At 43.3% G+C, this 20,792-nt stretch overlaps 2 protein-coding genes across 4 annotated transcripts in view; one reads left to right on the top strand and one right to left on the bottom strand.

Moving 5' to 3' along the window:
* The first annotated feature begins 199 nt into the window (after positions 1-199).
* gtpbp10 (GTP-binding protein 10 (putative)) lies at positions 200-12,139 on the top strand. The gene is given in 10 exon segments (NM_001011239.1): positions 200-294; positions 1,452-1,645; positions 1,904-1,995; positions 4,330-4,474; positions 8,643-8,716; positions 9,387-9,439; positions 10,397-10,504; positions 10,592-10,669; positions 11,141-11,264; positions 11,819-12,139. Coding segments are annotated over 10 exon segments (1,152 nt in total). The 5' UTR covers positions 200-261; the 3' UTR covers positions 12,070-12,139.
* A 471-nt stretch (positions 12,140-12,610) lies between these two features.
* adam22 (ADAM metallopeptidase domain 22) overlaps positions 12,611-20,792 on the bottom strand; it is a 115,403-nt gene continuing 107,221 nt past the window's right edge. For 2 of the 3 annotated variants that reach the window (XM_031903285.1, XM_031903286.1), the window contains exons 29-31: positions 20,712-20,778; positions 20,145-20,268; positions 12,611-16,019 (exon numbers count right to left, since the gene is read on the bottom strand). In XM_031903285.1, coding sequence (XP_031759145.1) covers positions 15,999-16,019; positions 20,145-20,268; positions 20,712-20,778 — 212 coding nt within the window. In that variant the 3' untranslated portion in view covers positions 12,611-15,998. 3 annotated transcript variants of the gene reach the window in all.

Here is a 20,792-nt window from a genome sequence, read left to right on the forward strand (position 1 = left end):
GCACTCGTACCCCTTTCCCAGCCCGTGTCTCCCTGTATTCACTAACACTGGAAGAGCCTGACACTGGCTCAGCACAATCACATTATTACAATGCCACCGTTCCCGGAACTCCTGCGCTTGGCTTGATGTATCAGGCGGAAGCTTTAGCAGTTGCACCGTGTCATGCCGCACTGACAGGGGAGGAATATTACTGGTGGGACCGGTGCGGGCTGATTTCAGGCAGTTGTTATAGTGAGATAGAAGCCTGGGCTGCTGGGAATCATGGTTTGGTGCTGCCGGCCGCTGCTCAGGAAGGTCCGTGTATTTCCTCTATCGCTATCATAGGCTGTACTATTATCTCCCAGCACTCTGACTGACACACACTTACTGAGCTGAGCTTTTAAGAGGTCATTTACCCCAGGAATAGTTATACTATCAGCGATATCAGACCTGCAGCCCTCTAGCTGTTCCGAAGCAACACATAATCCTACTGACAGCCAGAGGGGGATGCTGGGAGTTGTAGTGTATGTGTGTATGTATGTATAACTTTATTTATAAAGCACCACAAGGGTACGCAGCGCTGTACAATCTTACAGAATACAAAATTACACACAGGGAGGACAAGTGATATAATAAATACAATAAAGTGTAAAAAAGCTGGAGAGTTACCGGCTAAATATGGGGGTAAGAGGCCAGGGCTCCTGGGGATATATAAGGGCATATATATAGTATTGGCAAGCTTACTAGGGACTTGTTAAAGTGGGTTGGTTAAATGTACATTAAGCTGCTGGTGGAACTGTAATTTTATGCTTATGATTATTGTGTTAGGAAGTGGCCGGTTATATTAAATAGAATTAGGGGATGGCAGGGATTTGCTAGGTTTAGCTATTCATATGTCATATTATCTTTTTTTGACACAGTGCCTCTACCTTATGTGCAGAGATTATACATGAGACCCTGCCCAGTGGAGTTTACAATCCCTATACCTCTCTCACACACGCACAAATGCACCGGATTTCAATATGTTTTGTGGCAATGCAACATTATTTCTATTATTTGAAGGGCTTACACCAGTGGGAGTGGCCACAAACAGTTAACTCCTGAATAGCCAGAGCACTCATTGCCTGTCTTATCAACTGAGCATTCTGCCCATAGAACTGCACCAGAGGGTGGCACTGGCACTGAGGGTGGAGCGCAGTCTTAACTACAAATAAAGGACCATTTTTTTTAAAATTCAGATGGGGTGGGGGACAAAGTTTTTGAGCATTAAAAAGCTGTCCATATAACCTGGAGAATGTGAAACAGGGCCATTATGTTCTTGTACTTCTGCAGCAGCTCAGCAGCCTCAGTCTTTGGGTGTTGCTGGTCTGTTGTATTTACCCTTGAACTGTTGCTAACTATTGCATCACTTGACTCTCTGCATTTATCATAGGATTAGATCAGAATTTCATGTTATTTGTTTTTTTTTGTAGTATGGGAATTTCATAGACAACCTGAGAATCTATGTTAAAGGTGGTGCCGGTGGAATGGGCCTTCCCCGTTTAGGAGGTCAAGGAGGGAAAGGAGGTGATGTTAAGCTGGTGGCAAAAAAAGAAGTTACTTTAAAGAAAATCAAAGACAAGTTTCCTCATAAGCGCTTCATTGGTGGGGTTGGAGGCAACAGCAGGTAAAGTGAACCAAAAAACAAATGTGGAGATATAGCTGGGGGGAAGCACCATGTTTCAATTCAGACTGGATATGGGAATATCAGCTACTACACGAGTATATGCCTAGTGATCATGCTGTTTTTAGTTACTTGAAACTGTGTTTATAGCTGCCTACACAAGGCATAGCACTTACAAAAACATTTGGTTTCACAATAAGAAGCATTTGTTGTTTTATTTTACTGGCAGTCTTTTTACAAGTAAATGTTCTTTTCTCATAGTGTGCGGGCACTGAAGGGCCAGCCAGGGGAGGTCTGTCAGGTAGAAGTTCCTTCTGGAATTGTCATTACAACTGAGCATGGAGTCAAAATTGGTAAGTTACTTAGCCCCTGTATTATTCATCAAAAGTAGTGTTTCCAAAAACCGACAGTTGGGATAAAATATCATCCATGACATAGCAGCTGCAACAAGTTACACCCATTTTTGGGGGCTATGTAATAAAAGGCACTAAGTTTGTCCAGGAGCAGTAACCCCTAGCAACTAATCAGCAGGTAGCTGATCACCTATAACTGCACTTAGTGCCTCTGATTACATATGGGGGAGAACTAAGCCACCTTCAAATGGCCCCACTGGTCCCCCTCCCTGCTACCTCTCCGAAGTTGAAGCTGCTCCCAGACCTAACTTTAACTATGAGTGCTCCAGCAGGCTCTGTGTCAGTGTTGGACTGGCCCACCAGGATACCAGGAAAACTCCCAGTGGGCCCAGGTGTCAGTGGACCCTTTTGCTTCTATCTATTTAGCGTGTTTCATGGTCATTCACTAATTCTGTATGGGGACAAGGAAGCTTGATAGATGGAAGAATAGAGTATAGTATGTAGAGACTAGGAGAATAAAGAGTTTGAGGGAGGAGAGGAGGAATTAAACTTGTGAGAGTGGGCCCATTGTATAGGGCTTTCTGGTGGGCCCCTGCAGTCTCAGTCTGACACTGCTCTGTGTCAGCGAACTGTCAGCGAGGATCTGAGCAGGTAGATAATGGTGTCTGTGACCTGCACTGCATACCGATGCATGTTTATGGCAGGTTAACAAGTAGACAAGTAGGAATATTTTTAAATGGGATATCCTGCATGGATAGGTAGCAGGGAGGCCAGTTGTGGGGGGCTGGGTTTTAAAGAAGAAGGAAAGTCATTTTGGCATTTTACTGCCAATAGATTTGCCACGTTGGTGCCACCTAGAACAATATATTTACTCTGCAGAACCATTACCATACCCGAATAAACAGCTCTAGAATCTTTCTCCATTTGCTTAAGACATCAGCTGCCATTTAAAGTAGCTTCCTGCTTGCAGCTAGCTCTTGGTAGCTCAGATCACACATTCCGCATTCTTAGGGGAGGGGAGAGCTGCCCAGACTCTGGAATGAAGGATCTTTCTTAGAGAGGAAGTCAGATACCTGAAGAACATGTATACACAAGAGATCTCTTATCTTCTTATAACTAGTGCCTTTTGTGGTTTTATATTGTTTATATTTGTTATTTTTCCACACTGCAAGCTTTTGCAGGCTGAAAGTGTAATCTGGAAAAGTAAATTACTACAATGCCAATTTCTGCTTTTTATGTTTCACTAAAAACTCTAAAAAATGTACTTTATCTTTGCTTTATCACTCCTTTCAACATTTCTCAGTTAAATCTAGGTCCTTCCTGCAAAGCTGCAAATTAGTACCTGTACTGCTAAATTGTTTTTTTATTAAACACCTGCCCATACAAGTACAGCAACAATTTTGACCCTATTTTAACCCTTCAACCCTTGATTGTTAAATTATTGTAAGACCCTGTTTGTTATAAAGGAATGTACAGCACTGTGTTACTTGCTGGCACTATTTTTTTCCATATCCTGCCTACAGATACTGAGGGCCATGCTGATAATTGTAATATTATGCTGCACATCTCCTGTAATACTGTTTATTATTGCCAGTGTAACCTGCACTACCTGTAAGTGGATATTAGCCATAAGCTATTTACTGCAGGCTGCCCTCTTTCCTGCCCTCAAAATAAATGAATGTAAAATTGCTCAGAGCTGTCTTTTTTTCTAGTTTTCAAGATATTACTAACACATTATCTGCTGAAATGTAATTATGTGATAAAAAGGTAATAAGGTAAAGATTTTTAATAAGAGAATAGTTAGTGAGCAGAGAAGAGTCACCAAACTGAACAGTTCCAAGCAGAGCAACATCACAGGACTTCCCTCGCTAAATTCATTTTTGGCCAATTGTAGCCCGATGGCTAAAATTCACAGCAGGTGCCACTGTTGTATTAAATTTATTATATTAGTTAAACCCCCATATGTTATGAAAGGCACTAAGTTTGCCCAGTAGCAGTAACCCGTAGCAGCCAATAAGATATTTGCTTTTACTCAGGTAACCAATAAATGCTACCTGCTGATTGGTTGCTATGGATTACTGCTCCTGGGCAAACTTAGTGCCTTTCATTACAACCCTCAAAGACTGCTAATATCTCCCCTGTTTTTCTTTTTATATATATATATATATATATATATGTGTGTGTGTGTGTGTGTGTGTGTGTGTATATACATATATTTGATAGGCACAGACCTTGAAAATCTTGAAAACTAGAAAAAAAATATATATAGATTGCAAAAGTGCTTAGAAAAGGGTAAGTGGAAGTTGGGTTTATAACAAATCATGTTGTTTGTAGGGGAGCTAGATAAGGAGGGAGACGAAATCCGAGTAGCCAGAGGTGGGCAAGGTGGTGTTTTCCAAACAGATTTCCTGCCGTCTAAAGGACAGAAAAGAATAATCCATCTTGACCTGAAACTTATTTCTGACGTTGGATTAGTAGGGTGAGTACTGCAGGGCCGTGGGAGTTACCCTTATAGTATGGTGACATACATCAGACACTATGGGCTTTATCTGTTCTTCTGTGGGGAAAGTCTTTGTACTTTTAATACCAATAAAGACAATAGAATTGAGGGGATACAGTTTCACTCTGCTGGTCATGTACAGTGCATCAAATATGTGTAACTGCACACATACTTACATTGATATAAGGTTCCTTTTAACCTGAGTGAGCAGCCAGTGTGCTCCTTTAGAAGCCCGTGTGAGCTTGGTGCTGGGATTCTAGACTCTGGATATGCAGGAGCACCTGCCAACACCATATAAGAAAAGGAAAACAACATATTTAGTGGTACATATAGGTAACCCCCTGATGTTGAAAGAGGATGAGTTTAGACTGGGCCAAATAATGAATAAGGCAGACTGGCCGGACTGGCAATCTGTGGGTTCTGGCAAATGCCAGAGGGGCTGCTGTAAAATGCCATAGACAGTCACTATTTATTGGGCTTGTGGGGGGCTGTTTAGGCTTCTGTGTACTTGAAATGCCAGGACCTATTTTGAATCCCAGTCCAGACAGTCAGGGATGTCAATCCAGCAGTCTAAAATCTGTTTAATAACAGTTCAAGGGCCAGAGGTTCAACATCCTGACTCCTGGTGTGTGTTAGGCATTCAATCTGGGAATAGTATAGCAATGCACCCTCCCTCTCTTACCTTTCAAAGGATTATTCACATTAAATTATAGCTTGTAATTGAGCTCGCATGGGATTTATGTTACATACATTATGCACCTATATAGCTTCCTGCGACCATACCCTGTGCATAGGCAAAGTGCTCTTCAATTGGCCTTTGAATAGTTGCTGCCTGAAATGTGAAATTGGGCTAAAGTGGGATTCAATTAGCTTCACACAGGGCTTATGGGGGCACTTAAATGAGCATTTAGATCTACTTTGTTTTGTTCTTGTATTTTCATTTTATCTTGATCATTTGTGACCTTTCCTTTGAAGTAAAAGTAACTGCTGCATAATACGGAGTTTTATTCTCAGAATGTTCCTTTGATGAAACAGAATGAAAACACTGGTTTTATAGAGGTGTCTGATTATTTTGGTTTTCATGCAGGCTTTGTGGGTTTTTTCCTAGAATCTTGTTAGCTATGGTAAGAAATAAGCAAGTCTTTTTCATAATGAAAATGATAAAACACAGTACAGCAATTCCAGAAAAAGTCATGTATTCATTCCCCAACTCAAACTACAATTCCCATCGTCCCCTTTCAGTCAAAGACTGGGTGTGCAATTTAAACGATGGCAGACGAAATACCCATAGGATATGATGCATTAGGTGCACTCCACTGGAACAAAAAAGTGCCACTAAATAATCCAAATTGGTAAAAAAAAAAAAAAAGGCAAATTGCTAAGGACTATTTGCACTACTGGAGGAGTGAAGCAGCAGAGAGCATGAATGAAAAGAAAACTGTTTTTGGAAATAAAAGGAAGCAGTGGCTTTGCTTTCTTTTGACCATAGTCAGGAGGAAATTAGCTGCTTGTTACAAGCCGAGATGCCGGTCATTTGGCCTAGGAAAAGAGTCAGGTTAACTTGACCTCTGTTATTCACACTTGGTTCCTATTGAGCAGGCAAAAGAGAATTGCTCCCATTAGCCCCCCCCTCCCCTTCAGAAGGTCATGTAGATAAATAGGGTACTAATAAAGTGAATTAGGAAATGTGCCAGGGACTCACAACGGAAGAGAAAGAAATAACTCATTGTTAAAGACATATACGGTTAAATGTGTTACTGGGACTGACCTTTTCTATGTGAATATAGAATCGCACTTTAGCGTCATTATTTCCTTCTTATATTTTGATAATGACCCTTGTTATTAGGCTCATGTTATTAGCTTGATGAACTCCAGCGTTGTGGTGAATGCGCCTCAGTTGATAGCCGTTTTTACTAGCAAGTTATTATTAAGGAATATGGAGTCCATTTGGACTTCCCAACTAAGATTGAACCCATCCATCTTTTTGCTTCTTTTTTTTTTCCTCTGCCTTCAACTATTCCAAAATTCTAATTTGCCTGTTCCAGTGAAGTGGATCATCTCATAATTTGACCAAAATATATTTTTTTTCCTTTTTCATGTATATCACCTTGGGCACATTTGATCCAGTCTTGTGTACATGGCCTTGGATAGCAGGTTAGCAATAGAAAGGCTCTGTGTTAGGAGACGTTGCATTGGCTCCCCCTGTGTATTTTGGTGCCACATAATTGCCCCATTATAGCACAAGTGTTGATCAAACCAGCCTGTGATGTTAATGGCTACATTGGAGCAGGGCTTCAGGCCTAACATAACAAAGAGCCGTTGGTTGGAGGCCTATAATCAGGTTATTGGAACAATAAAGGTAGCAGTAAGAAATTGCTACTTTTGCGGGTACTTTCATCTTTGTGGAATTTCATAGCATTACCTGTGTATGGATTAGTTCAGAAGATAAGATCATATCCAGACATCAAAATGCTCCCTTTCTGATGTTCCTGTGCAATGGACAATGTTACTGGGAGAATCAAAGGGAGCCAGTGAATGCAGAGGAGGCTGACTATGCATATTTCAATATAAAAGAGTTTGTGATCTATGGAAATGATGAGTTCTGGGCACTATATATAGCAACTAAAGGCCATTCCATGCCTCCATTAAACCATGTAGATACATTAGCTGGAAAGTTGCCTCAGCTCGGAGGGGAATGTCAGTCATAGATAAGGCATATGGGTCTAGATGCTTTTACTCCCTTCCTACAAGCCTGCTCTAAGCCTGTGCTGTAGGTTTTGTTTTTTGTTTTTTTAAGAAAAACATACCCAAAGGATTGTCTCTTTTTACTTTAGTTCTTAAGGGTGAAGACACACAGAGCTACTAGTAGCAGCTACTTGTCATGGCTACTAAAAAAGATAATGCTGATCATTTACTGATAATTGTCTCTACGTGTGTTTTAGCAGAGATAATTCCCAGTATTGTTTATGGCAGAGTATTTTCTGGAGTTTAGGGCTGTGACAGACGGGGAGATTAGTCACTGCGCAACAAATCTCCCTTGTCATGGGCGACTAATCTCCCCGGCTGAAGCAGTAGTTTGGACGTGAGAATGGCCAAACTCCCCCGAAATGCCATCCCACCGGCTAGAATGTAAATCGCCAGTGGGATGGCATACGCGGCACCGAAATCGCCAAAGTTTCCTCTCAAGGCAACTTCAGCGATTTCTGCAAATCACCGTGTATGCCATCCCACCGGCGATTTACATTCTAGCTGGTGGGATGGCATTTCGGGGGAGTTTGGCCATTCTCACATGCAAATTACTGCTTCAGCCAAGCGAGCCCCAGCATCCAAACTATGGAAATAATTCAAAAACCACAAAAAAATAAAAAGGGAAGACCAGATTACATTTTCTTAGAATATTGAAGTCCACATCCCATTAAAGGGCCACAACCTTTGGAAGACCTGTTAGGGTAATTCTGGGGCATCAAGGTTTTCTTGTACAATGTTGGACAATGGATGGTTAATCCACAACCCCGCCTATGGACTTTCATTGCACCAATGGTTTGTGTGTGAGGGAGGGGTTTTTACATGTTTGACCTATTTGTACTCAATCACATTATGCACTTGAGAAAGGGCTGTGGGCCTGAAACATGTACTTTTCAATAAAGTTAATTGCAGTAAAGTTCTGCGTTTAGGCTTCCTCCATTTACTTTCTTCAAGTCTGGGTATTTGACCTTTTGCTGCCAAGACAAGAGCGTGTGGTGGAGCCAGCCTACTAACTGCTAGCCAGATTGGGACATTGGATATAGACAGGGGCATGAATCATGCCAGGCCAGATTTGAGGCTCCAATGTCCATTAAGATCCTTGGATAATTATAAAATTTTTGTCATGATATTTATAATTATTACGGTTTATGTAGGGCCATCATTTTGAGCAGCACTTTACTGAGTAAAGGGATTTCAGTACAAGACCAAAAAGAGAAACTGATTCATGGTCACAGTTGGTCGTGCCCATGAGAGCTTACATTCTGTTTGGGTTGTACAGATACTGTTACTGCTCAGCCACTCTTTACTAATACTGGGTTTGTGGCACTTTCTAAAGGGGGTTTTGCATGTATTTAGTAAATGCTCCTTACTGTGCCTGCATTTATTATTGCTATGCTTTCAGGTTCCCCAATGCAGGAAAATCCTCTCTGCTCAGCAGAATTTCCCACGCTAAACCCCAGGTTGCAGAGTATGCGTGTAAGTACAGCTTTACCTTATACTGGGCAGCCATCAGAAGCCAAATGCCCCCGGATCTTCACTTACCAATCACAGTAACACTGTAGGTCAGGGCTTCTCACACCTATTGCTCCTGTGCCCCCAGGGCATCGACATTACTCAGACCCTTGGGAACCGAAATTAGTATCAGAGGGGTCTGCAGATATCACTCTAATATACATTTGTACATTACCTCCTCGGAAGACTACTTGGAAGGTATTTATATGTATTGCTTTATGGCCTACAGTATATCAGAGGCAAGCGGTTCCATGCTACACACTAATGGGTTCCTGGGCATGTTATTAGTCACAGTGGCAGGGAGGGCACCCTGTAGCACACCCAGAATGCAGTCGGCACTGGAAGTGATGTTTTGTGCCCCCTGGGCTGTGCTCTATATTTGCTGGAAGCATTTTGCCACATTTAAGGCAGGGGTGTATTCTCAATACAGAGGGGTATGTGCTGGGCACATTCTGGGCAGGCAGTTAGAATTAACATCCCCAGCAGGTAACCGGAGGTTTCATCTTCTCTTTACTGTGTGAATCAGTTGTAAATGAGAACCCCTGATATATGGGAGTTTATCCATTCCTTTTATTGTAAGTTTCCCTTTTAGAATAGAGTAACATATTTATTCCTTTAATTTTCTATATTTCAGTCACAACTGTGAAACCAGAGCTGGGTAGAATTATGTATCCTGATTATAAGCAGGTAAGTCAGATAGGTAACAAATGTTGACGACAGGGCTGAAAGCATGAATGCAGCCTTGGTGCAGTCTAACAGGGTTTTACATAGAAGACAGAGTTGCTACGCACAGCATTATGCTTAGTTACTGCAGCCTCCCTGCCTATCACTCTCTCATCTTTAAAAGAGGCTTGAGATTTCCATAATAAGAGGCCATGATATGGTACCAGAGGTAATGATCCTTCGGTGCAGTCAGCGACATTCGATGCATGAATCCTTTACATAAAAGCCAGTAATTAACCCAAATGATGTTATGTATAGTATATATATTTTAAGAACATATATATATAGAATGTTATGGAGGTAAAAGCAGTATCGACACCCTTTGTGGGATAAGTTCCATACACCATCCCAATCTGCGGGAACCCCCTGTATATTTGATAGGGTCTGTCCTACCAAAATAGGTTTCTTGGTTTTTTTTCTCCCTCCAAATAGAGGCATTGAAGATCCCTCTTACTAGGATGGTTATTGATGCACTCAGTGTTATGTAAAAGGGCCCATCTGCAACCTTGCTGGGTGGTAGCCTGGTTCTGACGGGCAGTAGGGCTCATTTACTAACATAGGTTTTGAATTGCACGGGTGTAGTTGCTCATGGCAACCAATCAGAAATTGGCTTCGATCAGTCTACTACAAGTTAATAAATAAAAGTGAATATATTATTGGTTGCTATGGGGAACTGCACTGGTGCAATTCTGCCCCGTCTGTTAGACTTGAGCTGTGTGTATATACAGTAGGTTGGTACTGTAGTATTGCAGCATTTACTAGAGATTGGTAGAGTTCTGGTGCTACCTACATATACATATATGTGTATATAATTAGGATATACACTATTAATGGCTATATTAGATATATGTAGCATTATGCATATATACATACATTATACATAACAAAGGTTTTGTGTTCTCTCTATCTGCCCTGCGCTAGATTTCAGTTGCTGATCTGCCGGGTTTAATTGAGGGGGCTCATTACAACAGAGGGATGGGACACAAGTTTCTGAAGCACATTGAAAGGACAAGGCAACTTCTCTTTGTTGTAAGTGAACGCCATGTTGCTTTTCCCTGCATTGCTCGGTGCTCTCATCTACCTCTCCCTCACTGTGCGTGCTTGTGCGCTCCATAGGTGGATGTGGCAGGATTTCAGCTCTCCGCCAGTACACCGTACAGATCTGCTTTTGAAACAGTCCTGCTACTGACATTGGTGAGTCTGAACCTACTGTTCACAATTCAGTACATTCAGCACCCTCTGGCAGAATTGTGTGTGGAAGATAAAGTGTGAAAATGGGTTTAGTGCATGATGATATATAATATAAAAGTCTTTTCACTAAAAGAAGGAGAGGCAATATCAGGTCTGGAGTGGGATACAAAATAGGCCCTGGCATTTTAAGTATACAGAGGCCCAAACAGCCCCCCACCAGCCCAATAAATAGTGAGTGTCTATGGCATCTTACAGCAGCCCCTTGGGCATTTGCCTGAACCCACAGATTGCCAGTCTGGGCCTGGGCAGAATCCTGAACATGCACCGTATTTGCCCCCGTGCAGCCAACACTTCTCCCTTACAGGAGCAATGGACAACCCCTTGGGTTTTACCTTGGCTGTGTATATGTAATGTATAGTATGCCAATGAAATAATACATGCTATATCATCTAATTGCATAAAATATTCACTCAGGAGCTACAGTTATACAAGCAGGAGCTTCTAGATAAACCGGCCCTACTCGCAGTCAATAAGATGGACCTACCGAATGCGAATGAGAAATTTGAAGAATTGTTAAAGCAACTTGAAAATCCTGCAGGTAGGTTCTTATTTATTTATTTAAAGGGAAACTGCATGCCTTTGTGTGCTGGTCTAATATCACCATCATGGGCTGCACGGCTGTCTCCATGGGCACCACTGGAAGGATCAGCACTGTTATTGGCACATATTCCACACACACCATAACTCTAAAATTGTAGCCTCAGAAGAAGCAATCTGGCTGGAAATAGGGGAGAGAGAAAGAAAGAAACGAAGGACTTGGCACTTGCAGGATTTGCAGAAAAATTCAAAAAAATGATTTAATGTGCAATATCCACATTTAAATTTTTTTAAATTTTTTCTGCAAATCCTGCGAGTTCCGAGTCCTTCGTTTCTCCACATAAGCTGAATTAAATGGGGTTTTCAGAGAACTTAGCTACAGAACTGCACTAAACCCTCAACTCTCCAGCTATTTGTCAGTTTGTTAAAAAGTGCTGGGTGGATAACTTATCTTTTCAGCTTTCTGTGTGACTTTAGCGTTAGCCTCTCCTGAGGCCTAGTTGTGTGTAATGCCTGTGTGTAATTCATGTGGATGATTACTGTCTCCTTGGGTAGGAAACTTCCATTTGCTGCCGGATGAGCTGGTACCAGAAAGGCCCATAGAGTTTAAGCACATCATTCCTGTTTCGGCTGCGACTGGTCAAGGACTGGAGAATCTCATCGGGTGCATTAGAAAGACAATGGATGAACAGGCCGATATGGAAATCAGAGAACTGGCTCAGGAGAGACTTCAGAGTCTCCAGAAAGAGACATCACGGACTGTGAAAAGAAACCTTAAAAATTCCCCACAGCGCACACACCACTGACTCCTGCCTAGACTCAAGCACCATGTTGTGCAGTACAAGTGCCCTCCAATAAAGCTTTTGTTACTATTTATTGTTGGGAATGGGGAGATGATGCCACGGAACGGCTTGTAGCCGTACTAAAAGTTCTGGTGTAGAGCGGCTCTCTAGGTAAATGTCTGTATTTACTTAAAAGGGAAACTAAAACCTGCTCTCAGAGTCACCTATTCACACTAAATATGTCTGCCCCATGGGGGCTTTTGTGTAGCAGCTCAGTTATTATGGGGTGGCAGTGGCTTTAGCACACTCTGTATATAGATTGTATTATCTCTCACTCTGAAAAACCAAGGGTTCCTCTCCATAATACAAGCACCACCCTAAGGATATCCAAGTGTGTAGTGATCATTATTCAGCCTGCAGCAGCGCACTCATCTGTCTATATACCTCCAGTTGGCTAGATAGTCAGTCTATGACTGGATTACTTATAGTAGTAGCAGTGGGAATATGTTGATCAGCGATGGTGGTTGCATTATATTTTAGTGAATAGTAGACAAGAGTCTCCAGGCACAGATAAAATCTCTTTATTTTCAGGACTGTGTCCCTTTAAATCATTAATAGAAGCATACCCATGAGCATAAATTACAAATAGAAAACAGGGTATTCATTTAGACATTGGAACAGTTTCACTTCAGACTGTCATGGCATCATGTGACTGATAATGATGGTGACACTTTCTGGTTCTGATGCAAATGGAGGTTTAAATAACATTCTGTAAAAAAAATTGTATTAGGAAAAACTTTGTGTGTGGTTTCAGGGATTGGAATAATTTGTGCCCCTGTGTGATTGTGCCTGTGGGTTCAGTTTAGCCAAACACTTGCTTTAATTGTATTGGTCACTAAATTCTAATTGCTGATTGGTTACTATGGGGTTACTAGACCCTGGTGCAAACTTTGCAACTGTAATTGCCTTTGTCAGAGTGTGTGTAAAATAGTGTAGTTGGGAACCCTACATATTATTATGCCTAGGCATTTGCAGGCGTAGCTAGATCTGATGGACAGCATTAAATATAGGGTGGGCCATATAACCATGGTTGGATCAGCACTATCAAATGGTTTTCATGATAGTGATCTAAAAGACAGCCAAGACCCTACAGGACCTGTTCAAGTGGATTGTTACTAAGAGGCCATATACCCTATACCTGGCAGCCACACACAGCATAATCTGGTACACTATCTGATTGGCCTACAGGATGGGCACAGACGGAGCATACAAGGGGGCACACGTAGTAAGGCTGCCTTTTCATAGTGCCAGCAAGTGCATGGTCATTAGTAGATGAAAAAGTGAAAGGGAATAGTGATGTGTGGGTTGACCATTAGGCCAGGCAGTTTAGGGTTAAAATTTGGGCAACCATTGCTGGTTTGGGTTGGGTGCGGGTCAGACTGGGGAAATAACATACAGAGCGGAAAGACGTGGGTATCGGTTGGGTGCGGGTCCTACAATGGTAACATTTTGTATGTTAGGGTCGGGCGCGGGTTAAGGGATTGCGTGTTGGGGTCGGGCGCGGGTTAAGGGATTGCGTGTTGGGGTCGGGCGCGGGTTAAGGGATTGCGTGTTGGGGTCGGGCGCGGTTTAAGGGATTGCGTGTTGGGGTCGGGCGCGGGTTAAGGGATTGCGGGTTGGGGTCGGGCGCGGGTTAAGGGATTGCGGGTTGGGGTCGGGCGCGGGTTAAGGGATTGCGGGTTGGGGTCGGGCGCGGGTTAAGGGATTGCGGGTTGGGGTCGGGCGTGGGTTGAATGATGCACATCACCAAAAGGGAACCGTGGCTCCTATTCACTCCCCCTCGTGCACTGGCCGACAGTTTCAGTTGTGCAGAACCAGGAAGGAGAGACACACATACGCTGTACTTGCCATGAATGAAGCCCACTTTATTTTATGGATATTTTTCCTGTTATCAAATACATTCAGCTGCCGACACCAACTGATCTGAATGGCTCAGCGCGTCTATTGCTTTCTTGCAGTTAATCATGAGGCTATCTTAGCCTATGGCCAGAATACAGGCCTATATAGTGGGAATACTGTACAAAAGAGGAAACCTGGGGGAGCTGACAGGAGAAACATATAAAATAAAATGAAAGCTTTTTACATAACATGGTGACATTCTGTACTGTTTCTTCCTTATGTTACAACGATGGCAATGGAGCTTATAAAATTGACCCCACAAATGGAACAGCGCTGCTGTAGGTTGCCATACTAACGGTATAGAAAATGTAAAAAGACTTAGCCACACATCAGTCCTGGTTGGCTTTGGATATATATGAGGAAAGTACAACTGGTGGCCCTGTGGCTATTGCTGCCTTCCGACTCCCAGAATCCCTCCTACAGGGAAGCTGAGAGATCAGGTCAGCTGCCTCCATATTGCCACAAGCTGAGCTTCCCTTCTACAGATCATTATGAGGCTTATTGTTTCCTCTCCGCAGGATATTCTTCTACCCCTCTGTGATGAGGTGCAGAGAAGCTGTTGTACCAGTTACAGGAGGATGGCAAGGTTGGAGAATGAGCGCTTGAAGGCATACACAGACACCGGTGCGCTAACAAACAGCTACAGCATAACCAATACAAGGGAAGCGCTACCAAATAATAAGGATTGTTACATTCCACTTTGTCTGCCTTATATACATAGAGAGAGTAAGAGAGAACGCTGATTGGGAGAATGCTCCAGTAGCCACATAAATATCCTTCTCCCCTAGAGCATGTGTCGCTATGTTTGTCCCAAGCCTCTCGCTCTCAGTCGGAACTTCAGAAAGGCACAGTATTGACGTTGGCGTATCCGTAGATAGAGGAAATATCGTGTCCCCAAGCTTGTGCTTGGACGTATGAAATATATATATTGGCTTTGAGAGCTGCTATGAAATTCCTTGGATCCTACGATCAATATCGACAGTCATTCTACCAACTCCAGAGACAGATGGCGGGAATAGGTTTCTGAGCGTCCATTAGTCAGATCCTCCCTAAATAACGTAAATTCTCTCTATACAGTAATGCTTAGGATTCATTGTGCATTTCTTTTGAAATCTCTATCTATATTTCCTGCAAAATATATGGCAAAAAAATCATTGTCAAGACATATCAAAGCATTCGTTTTCGTTCCCCTCCCCCAATGCCCTTTTCTCTACATAGGAAAGGTCTATTTCTCTATCTAAAGTGTAAAAGCTATGGGTAATTGACTGATTCTATCTATATAGCTCTATGTTCTCAGCCAAATCCCCTCAGTGCTCATTGGATCATTCTACTTCCTTCCGCAGACCCATGTAAAATGCTAGCGGTGTGTTCACTTACGGAACGGCTTGTTAAACATTTGACAAAATAAGCTACTATGTAATAAATGTATTTATACCATTTAAAATGTACATATGTACAAAATTGGTGGGTTTTTTTTTTGTTTTGTTTATAATTTGGCCATTAAAATAAAAAAAAAAAATATCTTCGCCATGATAGCATGCTGGGCTGGAGTCTTATCGTTGGAGATGGGAATACAGAATGAGCATGCAGTCAACATAATCTCCCATAGTGATTGCATGCTACCAAATGAGTGGGCCCCATTGACTCTCTGCCACCTGGTGAGGTCGCTGCTCTACATGGTACTTATAACCGGCGTCTCAAAAGATATTGATAATTTCTCATGCATAAAAATACTCTCTTCTTTCCCTGCTCTGTCCTTGTCAGCCATTGTTTGTAATCCCCTATAAGTTGTAATTGGTCGCAAGAGACTCCTCCCAACAGCCGCAGTAAAGAGGACTCTCTGTAAACACCGAGGTTGCCATGGTCCATTAGTTTGGGGTTGAAGAATGAGGTGGGGGGGGCGCGGGATGACATATCAGATATATGGAGGATGCGGAGGGGACTCTCCAGCAGGTGATGCCTTTAACCGATGGAGCAAAGTGTTTTCCGCTCATTTATATGGAGGTTTCCCAGAGCTGCAGAACAGATCACAAATAATATATTAGTTATTTACATAGTTACATAGGGTTGAAAAAAGACCAGAGTCCATCAAGTTCAACCCTTCAAAGTAAACCCAGCACACACAACCCACACCTACCAATCTATACACTCACATACATAAACTATCTATACAACCACTAGTACTAACACTAAGCACTGATTATTTACTATATAAAAGGTTGTTAGTAGCGTAAAGTACCCCCTATTGTAAAATATAGGAATATTAGAAGTCAACAAGGAGTTCCATGACCTTATCCAGGAACTCCGAGGTGACATATTTTACAACAGGGGGTACTTTATTATAATATACAAGTTTTAGTGAGTCATGTGATGGAAATTACATCACCAAGCGCAGATTATAACTTATGACATCACTAAATACCGACTATAAGAATATAATTTACAGTTTGGTTCCATAGGGAAATGACCAAACTATATATTATATGTCTATGAAGATTTTCATTCATCCAGGTCATGGTATATCTAGTATAAATAAATTTGAAGCAACTGGACTTGTTTAGTAATCATTGAAGATGTTTCACTACTCATCCGAGCAGCTTCTTCAGTTCAACTGACTGGTATGGGAAGTCCTCAGCATATATACTCTTCCACTAATCCAATCACAATGGCACTATGTAACTCTTCAGAAAGGTGACATCTGAAACTCACAGAGGTGTGAATGCTGTGGAGTTACTTTGAAAGGATTACCAAAGTATCATGCAACTCTTCAAACAGGTGTTACTTGTTAGAGTTGTATGAATGGATGTGTGAAGAGTTCTGAAACTGCCGGGGTACAGATGTTAGAACAGCATTGTATGTAGCAGACAGATGGTGTCGAAGTCCCCCGCCTCTGTTAAGGGATGGTTTCTCCACTTTGACATGAATGGCCTCTTTTACACCTCTTTCAAACCAGCGGTCTTCTTTGTCCAAAATTTGGACATTGCTATTTTCAAAGGAGTGTCCCTTGTCTTTTAGGTGTAGAAAGACAGCAGAGTCCTGGCCTGTAGTGTTTGCCCTCCTATGCTGAGCCATTCGCTTGGAGAGCAGTTGCTTTGTCTCACCAATGTACAGGTCTGTGCACTCCTCGCTACACTGGACTGCGTATACAACATTGCTTTGTTTTTCCTTTGGTGTTGGATCCTTTGGGTGTACAAGTTTTTGTCTCAGTGTGTTGCTAGGTTTGAAAAACACAGGGATGTAGTGTTTGTTGAAAATTCTCCTGAGTTTCTCCGACACTCCTGCTACATAGGGGATGACTATATTGCGCCTTCTCTCTGCCTCAGGACGGTTATTCCTTTTGGTGTTCCTGTTGGGCTTAGTTGCTCTTGTTTTGACAAAGGCCTTCCCATACCAGTCAGTTGAACTGAAGAAGCTGCTCGGATGAGTAGTGAAACGTCTTCAATGATTACTAAACAAGTCCAGTTGCTTCAAATTTATTTATACTAGATATATATTATATGGTGAATAATGTACCCCCTACTGTAAAATATAAGGATATTATAAGTCAACAAGGAGTTCGATGACCATATAAAGAGGCTGAAGGCCAAGTGCTTTTATACAGGTCAAAAGGTACAGCAGCTTCAGCCTTTTAAAGGAAAACTATACCCCCAAATAATGTAGGTCTCTATAAAAATATATTGCATAAACAAGCTCATATGTAAAACCCTGTTTCATCTAAATAAACCATTTTCATAAAAATATACTGGTATTGGGTAATCCCAAATAGAAAATTGCCATTTTAAGAATTAAGAGCCGCCTCCTGGGATCATAGGATTCACAGTGCACACAAACAAGCCAAGGCACACATACATGCTAGGCCCCATCAGCCAATGAATGGACAGAGTTCTGCCTTTTGTTCCTGTTACAGTTAGAGCTGCATTATTTCCTGTCAGCTGATCTCTGAGGGAACACCCAGCCCATCACTAAATGGTGGCTCAAGGGAAAAGATGTAAAAGGGCAATATTTATATAGTATTTATTCTGGGGTTATAGTTTTACTTTAAGGTAAAATCACAATGCAGATACAGGTAATATAACTTTGACAGCTTGGATACCTGCCATTAGAACAGGGATCTGTCAGGTACTCAATGTTTTTATCTAATTTAATGTATTTTAGTAGGAATATTCTCAGCCTGGTGTCTGTGTAATTACTGTATGCATGTTTATTACACATGGGTGTCTCCATGAAACAGGGTGTAGGGGCTAATAGCAGGGTGCAGGGCCAGAACTAGGGGTAGGTAGAAGAGGCAGCTGCCGAGGGTGCAACGACTGGGGGCGCCAGACAGGAGGCTCTCCTGCCTACCCCTAGCTCCTTTTTCATTGCCCCTGCCGCTTGTCAATACACGGAGGGGGCAATGAACTATCGCGTAGCCGTTGCCCCCCCCCCCACGGAACTGCGCATACACGCTGAAACGTGAGGGGGGGGGGTGCAGGGGCGAGGTATCCGACTGGGTTGCCTAGAGCGCCCGGTCGGCTTGGCCCGCCCCTGGCAGGGTGTAGGGGCTATAGCAGGGTGTAGGGGCTATAGCAGGGTGTAGGGGCTATAGCAGGGTGTAGGGGCTATAGAAGGGTGTAGGGGCTATAGCAGGGTGTAGGGGCTATAGCAGGGTGTAGGGGCTATAGAAGGGTGTAGGGGCTATAGAAGGGTGTAGGGGCTATAGCAGGGTGTAGGGGCTATAGCAGGGTGTAGGGGCTATAGAAGGGTGTAGGGGCTATAGCAGGGTGTAGGGGCTATAGAAGGGTGTAGGGGCTATAGAAGGGTGTAGGGGCTATAGCAGGGTGTAGGGGCTATAGCAGGGTGTAGGGGCTATAGCAGGGTGTAGGGGCTATAGAAGGGTGTAGGGGCTATAGAAGGGTGTAGGGGCTATAGCAGGGTGTAGGGGCTATAGAAGGGTGTAGGGGCTATAGCAGGGGGGTAGGGTAGGGGCTATAGCAGGGTGTAGGGGCTATAGCAGGGTGTAGGGGCTATAGAAGGGTGTAGGGGCTATAGAAGGGTGTAGGGGCTATAGCAGGGTGTAGGGGCTATAGCAGGGTGATGGGGCTATAGCAGGGTGATGGGGCTATAGCAGGGTGTAGGGGCTATAGCAGGGTGTAGGGGCTATAGAAGGGTGTAGGGGCTATAGCAGGGTGTAGGGGCTATAGCAGGGTGTAGGGGCTATAGAAGGGTGTAGGGGCTATAGCAGGGTGTAGGGGCTATAGAAGGGTGTAGGGGCTATAGCAGGGTGTAGGGGCTATAGCAGGGTGATGGGGCTATAGCAGGGTGTAGGGGCTATAGCAGGGTGTAGGGCTATAGCAGGGTGTAGGGGCTATAGCAGGGTGATGGGGCTATAGCAGGGTGTAGGGGCTATAGCAGGGTGTAGGGGCTATAGCAGGGTGTAGGGGCTATAGAAGGGTGTAGGGGCTATAGCAGGGTGTAGGGGCTATAGCAGGGTGTAGGGGCTATAGAAGGGTGTAGGGGCTATAGAAGGGTGTAGGGGCTATAGAAGGGTGTAGGGGCTATAGCAGGATATAGGGGCTATAGAAGGGTGTAGGGGCTATAGCAGGGTGTAGGGGCTATAGAAGGGTGTAGGGGCTATAGCAGGGTGTAGGGGCTATAGAAGGGTGTAGCAGGGTGTAGGGGCTATAGCAGGGTGTAGGGGCTATAGAAGGGTGTAGGGGCTATAGCAGGGTGTAGGGGCTATAGAAGGGTGTAGGGGCTATAGCAGGGTGTAGGGGCTATAGCAGGGTGTAGGGGCTATAGCAGGGTGTAGGGGCTATAGAAGGGTGTAGGGGCTATAGCAGGGTGTAGGGGCTATAGCAGGGTGTAGGGGCTATAGAAGGGTGTAGGGGCTATAGCAGGGTGTAGGGGCTATAGCAGGGTGATGGGGCTATAGCAGGGTGTAGGGGCTATAGCAGGGTGTAGGGGCTATAGCAGGGTGTAGGGGCTATAGAAGGGTGTAGGGGCTATAGCAGGGTGTAGGGGCTATAGCAGGGTGTAGGGGCTATAGAAGGGTGTAGGGGCTATAGAAGGGTGTAGGGGCTATAGAAGGGTGTAGGGGCTATAGCAGGGTATAGGGGCTATAGCCTGAGCCCACACAACTGCAGGAATACAGTATTTCATACCCTTGCACTTTGTTTGTTGGCTTTTCTCTCTTCATCAGGCAGTGGTGGCATAGGGTATGGGTATTTCCTACTAGATGCTATAGAGCCGGTAGATGATGATGGAGACTTGGCAGGTGAAAGGGTCCTAATACAATAGAGATAAAGAGAATAAAGGACATATTATAAGAAGTACAAACAGAATGTATATGTAAAAAGGTATGACAATATCAGAAACGTGCAATCTTTAATGAACAAGGTGCCTGCTGGGCATCATTCTCATCAGTCCCTGCCCCAGTGGAGCTTACAGTCTAGTCCCAGTACTTAGAATCTCCCAGCATTCTTAGTTCTCTGCCAGTGCTCCACCATTATTTAAAAGTTGGGATGCACCAAATGCACATTTTGTTGGATCCATGTGAATCCAGAATCTTTCTCAAAAGGTTTTGTTTGGATCCCAAACTGATTAGGGCAAGGAAAGAATAAAAATAAACGGGAAAAGGGTGTACAGAAAAAAATTGCGTTTTTATTAATGTGTGACCTAAAGTCACATGATTTTAAGGGTTTGCTTCAGAAACAGTTCAGTGTACTTACTCTGTAGAATTAGATCGTGGCCTAAATCTTTTTCCTCTGAGTTTTTTCCTGCTGCTGCTGACGTTCCCTGCAGAAATGTTA

This window comes from Xenopus tropicalis, chromosome 6, assembly GCF_000004195.4.
Source record: "Xenopus tropicalis strain Nigerian chromosome 6, UCB_Xtro_10.0, whole genome shotgun sequence".
Lineage (NCBI taxonomy): Eukaryota > Metazoa > Chordata > Amphibia > Anura > Pipidae > Xenopus > Xenopus tropicalis.